Below are 12,140 nucleotides of genomic sequence, written 5' to 3' on the forward strand. Positions count from 1 at the left end.
TACTTCACCTTGCTCAACAGTGAAATTCAAGTTCCTTCTGTGGGTGAAAGTGAAATAATCTATACTGGATTAGACTTTAAGCTGCTTTGCTTCTATTTATTTCTTGTACTAGTGAGCTAAGACAGCAATTTTTTTTTAAAAAGGGAAGTGACATAATCTAAAAGCAAGTTGAATATATAATAATAATAAATTTTCCTCTTCCTTTCCTACTTTTTAATGATCTATTTTCTGGAGTCAAAGAAAGAATTTAGCCACCTTGTTTATAAGATGGTTTATCAAGGTATTTGAAATTACATATATTTTGTTATTTACCAGGTTAACATAAGGCAAAAAATTAATCCTTCCACATTTTATTTTGATGTTTTCTCAGTGTCATTTAATTTCAGTTTGTGAGAGCAAACAAAAACAATTAAGAAACAGCCTAATGAACCACACCCTCTCAGGAAATGTACCAAGTTCATTGCTGTGTCACGGGATGAGAAGTTGAAGTTATGGGAATTACTGTAAGATTAAATATTGCACTTTCACATATCAGTTTAATATGCTTCAATTACAGGTGATACCAGGAATATGGATTTCTCATAAAGTGTAATGAACCTTTGAATAGTATTATATATCCATGTGTGTTTGTAGATAAACAAGGTAGGGGTGTGGGTGTGTGTATGCATATATCGCATCTTTACATAAAGCATCAATTCAAAATTTCTAATGTAAAATGTACTAAGAGAGAAACAAATTTTAAGTAGGATATTAAGTACTGTTGTCTTTATTGATATGTGTACATATGTGTACTTACCTGTAAATCTCAGGAATGTGCCATGCCTTGGAAGAATACACTCTCTGTAGATGAGTAGAGCTGTACCTATATATGTCTTGGTTACTATATATTATAGTAAAAAAAACATATTCTGGAGGAATTATACATTTAATTGGTTTGCCTAATACAGTATTAATTGCTGCTAAATGTATAGGTAAGATAACATTTTAACTAGTTTCTTCCTGTTTCTGTTCCTTGAGTTCTTTTTTCTCAGGTTTTCTTCAATCACTGTCAGTTTTTATATTTGATAACAAACTGTTGCTTCTTTGTGATTTGAGAACAGATGTGTGTCCTTTTTTATGCAACAACTTGTCCTAGATTATGGATACATCTTTTCCTTTAAAGACTAAGATTCCTAAACTGTGTTCCCTACATTCTGCCACTGAGATCTGAAAGAAGAGAAAAAAAAAAACCTTCCGGTTTTATCTTTCTACTAATGATAATACTGTTGCACTTTATGCCAGCTGATACTTCAAGGCACTTTTTTTCACAGCTTCTACTAATGTAAACCTTTTCTGTCAGCCTTGGGTTCTCAGAACCTGATCAGAATAATTTGTGGATCCCTGGCCTTTAAATTTTTGCCTTTATGACTTCTGACTTTGCATCCTATCAGTGGTATTACTATGTGTTATTTGGAGGACTTTGAACTGACAGAAGAGATAATAAGCCTATCTCCTCTTTTTGAATTTTTAATCAACTTTGGTGTTTCCTACAGAGGGCATAGGCAGAATCATATTTTTCCTGTTAAACTATAGTTCTATTTATTTTCTGCCTATTAATTAGGAGTACCTTATTATTTAGGTTGTATTATGTATTTTTACTATTACTAATCTAAGAAAAATTGAGCATACACTATATTCAATTTTAGATTCAAAATAAAAACGAGAATCTTACATAAAACTTTAAAACTGGGGCAAAAGGAAAGAGAACTTTTCAGGGATTAGTAGTGAAATATAGCTTGCAAATACTGTAATCATGGTGTTAAACCCGAACATCTTGATCTGTGTTTGCTGCCTTTGCTTTTATCAAGTAGAAGCACTTCCCATTATTTTCTTGCATAATGGATAATTCAATTACTCTGCTGGATTAGAATTAAGTTATTTAGCTACTGGAATGACATGTAAGGAAAAAAAGGGCTATGAATTTCTTTTAAATGAGATTCATTCTATCCTATATCTAGGTATTAGATTAATACCCTGGTGTATGTATTCACATGATAATATTTCATATACCTGGGTAGAGAGCTTGAAGTCTTTTCTTCAGTCCAAATGGAGTATTTAGGATCCTTAGATGTGTGTAAGCATTGTAAAATACAACTGCTAGATGATCTTGCAGTTTTGAATTTCTCAGTTTCTGGCTAGGAGCAAAGTCTGTGCCTGAGAAGAAATGTTTTTAAATAAGAGAACCTTAACCATCAGATTATGTGGGCACAGTCTAGTGATTAGCTCATGCAAAATATAGAAGAAACAGTTTCTGAAGCTGAGGTTGTCTAGGTTATCTCTTTCTCTAGCCAGTGACTTCGAGGTTAGGCCAAACAGTTATTCTTCAGTTACTTCTCTCTGACTCAATGATTCTTAAAATCTGTCCTAAGAAACAGCGTCCTTTGAAACACAGCAACAGGCTGCAAAGGAAGCTGGACCCAGCTTCATTTCCTGGGTAGGTCCTTGGGCTGATGTTAGCTGAAAGTGGACACAAAAGTATAATGATGCAAGATTTTGTTTGCACTTGTGTCAACATTGTCTTCTGTTGGTGAGCTCCAAAGCCACAGGCTCAGGGTACTGGTAGTTCTAGGTCTAATTCGGAGGTGCAGAATTTTACCCATGCCATCTATGTGGTACTAATACCTATTCTGGTCCTATACTTTGGGCTAGACATCTACAACTTCAGCATTATACTTGCAGACATCTAAGGACACATTTACATCTTCTGAGTCAGATTAGGTCTTCCCCCTGCTAAATGTGGAAGTGGAAAGGCAGGGAAGTGTGACTCATTGGAGTAGTTTGCAGAGAGAAAGCTCATATCTGAGCAGCATAACTCAGTTAGTATGGGACAGTATTGAGGTAATACCCTAACTGAAACTGAGTCCATGCCTTTACATGCCACTTCATGTGGGTCTACCGGTTCAGATCTCTCTTTGCTCAGGGATCTCTGTGTCATGACCTACTCTGTGATGCAGAAGTCCCATATTTTTACTCACTCCACCTCAAATTTCTGAAGGTAACGCTCTACTATAGACACCAAATAAAGGGTGGTGTTGCAGTGCTACAGAACATGCTGGTAGACTACTGATTAAACTGGGTTAGGGGAACAATTTACCAACCTTTATTATTAATTTGGTTTTGTAAATGATCAATTATTTTAATTTCTACCCCTTCAGTCAGAGTTTATTTGTAGCGCAATTCCCACAGTGTTTGATGTTTGATGATCAAGCACTGAATGATATTGTTGTGATGAGGTGCTTGCTTTTAGGAAAGATGCACACTTAACCGAACCACCATATTCACTTTAAAGGAAATTTTTGTAGTCATATTTCTGTAGCATATTCTTTGAGGAAGTACGTAGAGACCATCAATCACAGGCAAGCAAAAAACCACTGACATAATTTTTGGTAATGTGGACTAATAAAGGGAACATGTTATAAGTGATCTAGCTTCATAATATTTGCAGACTTTTCATTGTGGCTGTCAAAAATCAAATTGAAATAAATGAAACAATCTATTCCAACATGCAGTTTGTAATTTTTAACTGGATTACCTTTTCCCGTCTCCTAAAATTTGGAGTACTGACTAAATTTGTGAGAGGTTTTGAACTTAGATAACAGTATGCTGTTTTATGGGAAATAAATAATTGTGTGCTACATCTTTAAAAAATACAATATTTGCCAAATACTACAAATCCATCCTCAATGTTTCAAAAAGCATTCAATTCTCAAGGATAAGGTTCATAGTTTAGAAAGGCCATATTTAATTTGCAAATTTAGATAGTTTCTGACTTCTCAGTATTTATGGGGTTTCACAATGACCCATAAACAGAGCAGCAGTTTTGCTGTATGTCTTACCTTTTACCTGTTCATGATATGGAAAGTAAATACTTCACTGTCTTTATGCAAATGTAAAGTAAAATTTGTGAGCATAAATATTTGTGAACATTCCCTGGTATCAATTTTCAATTCAGAAGTCTGAAATCAAATAATCCCATGTATGACTTGTATGATACAACATAAAATTGTGCAGATCATCTTAATCAGGCTTTAACCTTTATAGAAAGAATTTTGTTTCTAGCATGTGACTCACTAAAAATTTTGTCTGTTTCTATCTTTGCTCCCTAACTAATTACTCTGTTTAGTTTAACCAAGAAATAGACAAGATGGGTTTAAAGAATTGGCTCAAGAATCAGATTCCTTGAATTTTACTTTTCTCTCCTCCATGGACAGAGATCAATAGAATTTAAAATTTAAGGCTTAGATCATCTATGATACACCTTCATGTAATCTAACTTGTGTATCATAGACATGGAATTTTATTCTATTTGTTCTACACTTTTAATTAAAAAACTGTGATGTCTTGCTTTTGTCTGAAGCAAAAAAGGTCTACAGGAAGTGTGCAGCCTTGATTTGAAAACATAGAGGAGAATTTAAGAGTCCCAGGATTCAAGGTTAATTGTTCCTGTAGCTTTTCTTTTTTGGGTTCAGAGGTGCTATTCATTTTTCCTGTCCTATTAACTTTTGTTTACCAAATTGAAACACCCATATTTATTTCTTTCCCCAGTGAAAGTACCTATGGAAAGAAAGTACCTATGATAAGATCAATCCTTAGTCTCACTTTAAAAAAACAAAACCAAAACCAAAGCCCCCAAAACCTATAAAGATTGAGTTTTCTCAGCTCTCTTAATGTAAAGTGTCTTCAGCAAGCTTCTGATTAGTTCTATGGGTCCTTTCTAACTTGACAAGTTCCCTTCTAGTTTCTCAACACTGTATTTTAATATGGGCAAGTCAAAACTGAATGTTGTGTTTCCATATCCGTCCCACCATGGCCCTTCTACCCCCAGTTACCTTGTTACACTTCAGAAGAACATACTGCTTGGTTAGGCTACAGAATGATCCTGGAATTTTGAGACTTTCTTATCCACAGCAAATCCTGGCTCCTTTTCAGATAAAAGGCTTCCCAGGCCCTGTTTATCCTCATTAATGCATGGTCTGGGTTCTTATTTTTAGATGAATGACCTTACATTTGACTCCGTGAAAGCCCAGATCCTCTTTCTGAAAACATCCAAACATGTGATCGATTTCATTCCATATGCTGCCATGTCCTTCTCATTATTATTCACCTCAACATCTGGTGATTTTATTTTTTTATTTATTTTTAAATTATCAAAAAGGATTGTGATGAGACCCCAGACTTTCTAAATCCCACTGGATTGTTTCAGCCATTGATGATTCCTTGCTGATATCTACTTTTTGAGGATTTGCAATTACTGACATTATTATTCATGCAGTATATGCCTTACTGATATAGCATAGTATTATTTTTCTCTTGTAATGATGCAGGGTGTGAAATTAAAACATGCCTACAAGAAACTATTATGTTTAGCAAACTGCCTTTGTAAATTAAGTCCCTTACATAAGTAAAAGAAAATGAAAAATGGTGTTGTCTGACAGGTTGTATTTCCTAGAAGATGGTGTTAAAATACCATGATGTGACAGCATTTAGAAACACAAAAAGTATTCACAGTCTTTATTTGTGAATTCCACTGTTTATTTCTCAAACCAATACTGATGATTTTTCTTGCCCTGTTTGAATATTTGTGCTGTGTCGTTATATGTCCACCTTATGAAATTTCACTGATAAGTGAAGATCTGTTAAAAAGTAATGTCAACAAGAAAAAGGTCTCCGCTGATGAGTTAGAGACTCTTGTGAACAGGCAGTCTGATCCTGATGATTTTAAAACACTTGATGCTAATGTAAGGTGCTAAACGACTTGTCTGTTGGCCTATGGCTTGGTAAGTAGTCAGCTTGGCTTTGTTAGTCTCATATAGGCTGTAATTTCATATCACAGTCAATCTGATCTAACTGCAGGCTGCTACAGAAACAGGTAATTTTTAAAAATCCAAATCCGTACTCCCTAATACCTGTTCTGAGTTGTACCTCTTCTCATAGAATATTAATCCCCCACCCCTTCAGGAGAAAAAAAAACAACCAACCAAAGTCTCCATAAAGATTAATTTTGCTTTTGATGAGAGAGTTGATCTGATCCACGAGTCACATTGTAGTCAGGAGATGGGTAGATCCAGCACAAAACAAATTCCTATTGGATAAAAATTGGAACAGCTCTTTAAGTAACAAATCACAGATAATTAACATTAATCATGATATGAGATCACTTCTGTACCTTCTAAAATCTGTCCTCACTGACATTTTTGGAGGGTTTATTAAAACTGAGTGAATTTTCCAAAGAACCCCAAAGTATTTTGCCAGCATAAAGACGTCTGTGTATAAACAAACACTGAATCTTATATCTGTAATCAAAATTATTGGTTTATTGAAGATGAAAATAAAGTGATTGCCAGGAAAATAAACCATACCTGTCCATTATATCATTCTTGGAAATATCTCAATCATTCTGGCTAATCTTCTTTTAATTATTTTTATTTTTATTTTAAATAAAGTTAACCAGTTATAAATGAAAAACATCATGATACAGACTTCAACTCAAAGGATTGAAGCTGAGAACACTAACATGCAATTCAAAATGTGGTACTATAGTGGCAGGTGTTGGTGGGCTTTTAACAAAGGTTTTATTATACCACCTTAGGTGTAAAGTTTAATCCTTGTTTATACAATTGAAGCTAGTGGGAACAAGTGTTTTAAACTATTTCAGACCCACTTTTCTCTAAAACAAGCAAAGAAGCAATGCTTCTCACCCTGAATGTTCCTTTTTCATGAACCAGCTGTGATTTTAGCAACATTTCATGGCCTTGAAATCTCAGAGATTTCTAGCGTGAAGTTTTCAATACACACCATTATATCTTTAGTACTACTTGTATAACTACAATGGGTTTAGAGTTAATTTTTCCCAGACTGCATTTTTGTCCTTTATGTACCAGCTGTAAGATCTACACAATTTCTTTTTTTCTTAATTCAGTTTAATGTGAACTTAATAAACAGGCTTTTATTGTATGAGAAGTAGCTAGCACTAATATTCAGGTAGCGTAGTATGCATCTTTAATTAATAATAGCTAAAGCTGGTATTGTGGTGATTTTTCTTTGTGAACGGTTTTCATACTTTCTAATGTGCTAACAAGGTTATTATCTTTTATAATGTTTTTATATTAATATGTAGAGGATTGCTTCTAGTAGGATAAAAAGTTTGTGTCCTTTCTCTTTGCTCTAGTGTTCCTTTTATTCTCTATTATTTGTTTAGATATTTTGTATTTACATGAATAATAACTGAATGCATTCCTATCTATTCCTGCTGATACCTTTACAGAGCAACTGAAACACAAAAGCCTCCATATCCCCTGTTTTTCAGAAGCTATCATATGATAATACAAATATAATGGGTTTGCAGTTATTTTGGGAGACAGGGTAGGAAGTGTAATTATTTTACAAAGGAATTAACTATAGTTATATTCATTTTTTCTGTGCCCGGTACAGAAGTTTAAATTGTGCAACATTGCAACAAGGAGTTGCATTACGTTTGGTTCTTTCAGTTATGTGATAGTGTTTTTAATACATGCACCATGTAAAATGAGAATTCTGAATATTTGAGGTTATCAACATCTTAAAAATTCTTTGGATGGAATTGACGTAGCTGTCTAGAAACATATACAGACTTTAAACAAAATGGTGCACAAATTAACATTTCTCTGGGAGAAGTTCATTGGAGTTAAAAATCAAATAGCTATTAATTATGATCTATTTACACAGTGTATGTGCCTTCATTGAGAAGCAGGAGCCTTTTCAGATCTGCTGCTTTTCTAATAGGTCTTTGGGAAGATAATATGCTTGTCAAAAGCCTGTAAGAGGTTGATACAATTAGTTGAGTAATTGAAGTTTATTTTAGTTATTTTTGAAATTTTTTTTTGTGGTTAGGAATTAGACTGAGAGGAAGAAGACATTATGTTATGTGTACTTGGGAAATTATTATGTCAAGTATATTTGAAAGTTTCTTCATAACCATTCCTATGCATGTAAAGTAAAATCAGCTTTAACATTCATGGTGTCTTTACACTGCTTCTCTCTATCCCCATTGTATATTTTCTCTATATATTCTAAAATCTTTTGTGTAATCTCAGTGAGACTGTCCTAAAGGTATTAAGTTTTAAAAATGCAATAAATAATTACAAAGTAACTGGAAATCCCTGACTTTACACAGTTGCAGTTCATTGCCCCACAGCAACCTTAAAATGATCTATTAAATGATTATTAGAAACAATTAATTATACCAGAGAACTCTAAGAGCTCAAATGTAATTTCATGGTTATAATTTTTTTGTCAGGTAATAAAACGGGATGAGCTTGGCAAGGATCTGTCTGACTGCTCTCTCTTCGATTTGCTGAAATACGATGATTATAATAGTGACAAGCACCTAGCGCTGGAAGAATTCTATAGAGCTTTTCGTAAGTACAAAGATTAACCTATTCTTTCAGTTTTCTTTTCTCTCTCTTGCTTTGTTTTTCTAAAATGATATTTTTTTATTTTTAAATCTTGATACATCCTGATGCTGTACTTAAACAAAGAGCACAATTTAACAGTCATGATACAGTAGAGAACTTCTTAGCAGAAATCAATGAAATGCATTAATGTCCAGATTTCTGAGGGATTTTGGTAATGGAGAATTTCTAGATAATCTCTCTTAATGCCAACATGCATTGATAAGTCTGTGTTGCTTCCCACACAAGTGGGAAGTAGTGTGGTCAAGACGTAATCAATAGAACCAAAAAAGCTTGAACGCTTCTCCACACCCTGTATTTATGAGTACTGATAAGACCATTTCTGACAAACCCATCAACAAATGTGCCACTTCTATTAGGTGCCTTATGTCTTCACAGGACTCAGAGAGATAGAGATTTGTGGTGTAGTTTTGCCAGGTATTTGTGCCCTGAATGCCAAATGTGGCTGGGGACAACTATGTACAGTACATCCAAACATCTTGACCGAACCACTGGGGTATGGGTCAACATGGTAGTGGGTAGCAGAAAGAAGAAAGGTGTTGAAAGCCTTCCTTTTTGTATGTTACATGCAATATAAGATACATTCATATGTTTTGCTATATCCAGATCAGAACTGGTGATTTTCACTCTTACCTACCTCTAATCTAACTCTGAATCTTGAATTCTGAGTTTCGGTAGCTGTTGCTCCACGTTCAGCAACCTGGCAGCATAGCGGATCAGGTTTGTGCTCAGCTCTTTCTATAATTATAGTTTGATTATGCATTGACTAGTCCATTAATGTATCCTCATTTTGAGTCATTACAGCCTGTTGCTTTAGTCTTCATGTACTTTATCTTTGGACAACTGACAGCTCTCAGCCACTTTAGATGATGTCAAATGAAAAAAGATCCAAAACTATTTAAAGAGTTTGAAACTAAAAAGTTATGAATGGATATTAGGAAAAAAATAGCTGCATGGAAAGCAATAAGAGTAAACATGAAATTAATCATCAAGAAAGACTGCCTGAAAGTTTCCTAATTTTGCCCATTGAATTCTATTTTTATTTCCCTCAAAGTCTGTCAGAAAGTGTGATTTTGTGATACTGCTTAGCTGAACAAATGGCTTACTGCTCCTAAAAAAACCTTGATCCTACTTCCTGACATTATCTGACTGCCTTTCTTGCAGTGTCCTGACACTCATGGTCTCTTCTCTGAGCCACTTACTAAATCAGCAGAAAAATATTTACCCTCCACATCCCACTCCCAATCCTGCTTATTTTCTGCCAGTTGGGTGACCTGAATTGAATAAGTGAAGGGTCAGACCATAACTCATGCAAAAGGTGAGTACAGCCAAGAAATACAGGGGGAGAGGGAGAGAATGAGAGATGTTAGGACCTCGTGGCAGTGAGATAAATTAATTCATCTGTACCAGCAAAACACTAGGAAATACCGTAATTTCTTTATTAAAAGTTGTGATACAAGTCTGACTTACAAAAAGATACAGAATTACATAACATTTATAGAAACAAACCCATGTGTTATCTATGATTATATGGATAGATGTTGTACGTGTAGATCTTGATTATATGCATAGATGTGGAAATATATATGGAAACATGTAGGATATATAGCAATCCCAGAAGGTTAAAGACATGTTTAAAGCGTTAGCATGCTGTTTGCAAACACTGAAACCATGTATAATGGAAGCCTATCATTGTTCTTCCAAATAAGACTTTGATGTGCCTCTGAGGGAGTATTTTGCATAGCTGTAAAACTCCAGACATAAGAATAGCTTTTTGTTGTATATTTTTGACGGACTTTTTAATAATGAAGATCATTTCCATATGGTATGTTAAGCATTGCCATAATATGAATAATAATGGAAACATTAAATTACATAAAGTTAGGAATTATTTAGGTGTCTTTGTTGCACTACAATAGTGGAGAAGACCCTACTTAAAACTATACCGGTATCTTGGAAGATGATTTCTAGAGTAAGATTCATTCTTCTATGTAGGGTTTTTTACAAACTGTCTACATATTCACTACATTGTTTAAAAATGAAACCTAAAAAAAGGTACTAGTTCAGTGTATGTTGTGTGCCCAACCGGCCAAAGGAATGTGCTATACCATTAGTCTCTGTAATGAAGGCAGAACAAATACTCTTGAAATAAATTTGAGGATTAACTCTAATTCCGTTGCATTTGGTCTCAAGAGAGTTTGAATTCAGTCATTCTGACCTATGTCAATAACATTAACAAAAATTGCATAATGCTATAAAAGTATACTAAGCTAAGCAAAACCAAAATAAATTAAATGATAGCCACCTGGTCATTTGACTACTGCTCTTATGGCTAAAAAAGCTGACCCCAAGCTGAAACCAAGCTCTCCACACAAGCCAAGCCAACCCCAGGCAAAGCGAATGTGACAGCCCGGTCCAGAGGCCTGTATTGTTTGCTTAAGGAAAACCTGTGACCCGTTGCTAGTAGTGGCAAGTCTGGATTTACCAGGATACAGAGAATTAATACGTAGAGTGAACCAGATCCATTCAAGAAAATATATACAAGAACCACTCAACGTTACATCTTCAACACACCATTCCACATACAAGTATCTCCTCATTTAAGCATCAACCTATGATAGAATTAAACAGTTTCATTTTCTTCAATAAAGTGAAATAGGAATGTTGAAAATATTTATTCCAAACAGAAATAAAACTGATATTTTTCCCCAGAATTTTCTTTAAGTATTTAATAATTTCAATTTTGTATTCCATAGTTACGTTATATTGTAATCATATATTATAAATTTGAAATTATAATTTTGTACAGTATGGAAAAGATTATTTTTCACCAGCTTGGACATTTTCAAACATGTAGAACAAAATAAAACAATAATAGGAAGGATTTTTTAAAAAATACTTTTCATAGCTATGTAATGAGTGAAAGATTATGACTGAGTAATAGTATTTGCAAGGTTCATCTTCTAAAATATTATGGACTTATTTAAAGATGTTTAAAAGACATAACTGTTACTTTAAATGAAAAATGCATGTAGAATTTTTGACCCCTCCATGGTCCTCTGTCCATTGAGCTTGACAGTGTGTTTGTTACTGGTTTTTCATTCTTTTATCTCCACCTTTTTAATCTACATTTAAAACCTAATCTCAGTTTAATACCTTCTACTCTCAGTGGATTTACCTCTATCTCTAATAGCAGTGGAGCGGTGGATTTGAGAACCATTGAACTCTCCTTATTAAAGTTTGTCTGCCCAACTGCTGGATCAAGAGCTACTGACATTATTCAGTGAGAATGGCAGTGGGGGAAATTTGGGTTTGCAATGCTGGAAAAATTGATCCTATTCAAAAGTTCTGCACAGAATTCAAAGGGTGGATTTGTTGTTATTTTCTTTATTTTTGTAACTCTAATGAGTTGCTTTTTTAAGTATGGAGAGGAAGTGGAAGAAAGTGCAGAGAAGGGAAACAGTTCTAATGCCTTTTTTGTTAAGAGTCATATGAGCACAGAAATGCTAGGACTAGGTGGTAGAGGTAGGGGAGGGGTGATAGGGGTCACAGCACCACATGTGCTTTTTTTTACATGTGGCAATTCCCCAAGGGTACTTTTGAAGCCCATTTGTACCTAAAGCTACTAAAATGTTAAATGTACTATAGATA

At 34.3% G+C, this 12,140-nt stretch overlaps 1 protein-coding gene across 2 annotated transcripts in view; it reads left to right on the forward strand.

The window, feature by feature from the left end:
* FSTL5 (follistatin like 5) overlaps window positions 1-12,140 on the forward strand; it is a 333,775-nt gene that overhangs the window by 183,192 nt on the left and 138,443 nt on the right. For both annotated transcript variants that reach the window (XM_074866563.1, XM_074866564.1), the window contains exon 6: window positions 8,315-8,435. In XM_074866563.1, the coding sequence (XP_074722664.1) occupies window positions 8,315-8,435 (121 nt within the window). The remainder of the gene's footprint in view (window positions 1-8,314; window positions 8,436-12,140) is intronic.

The sequence above is a fragment of the Strix uralensis genome, chromosome 4 (assembly GCF_047716275.1).
Source record: "Strix uralensis isolate ZFMK-TIS-50842 chromosome 4, bStrUra1, whole genome shotgun sequence".
Taxonomy (NCBI): Eukaryota; Metazoa; Chordata; class Aves; order Strigiformes; family Strigidae; genus Strix; species Strix uralensis.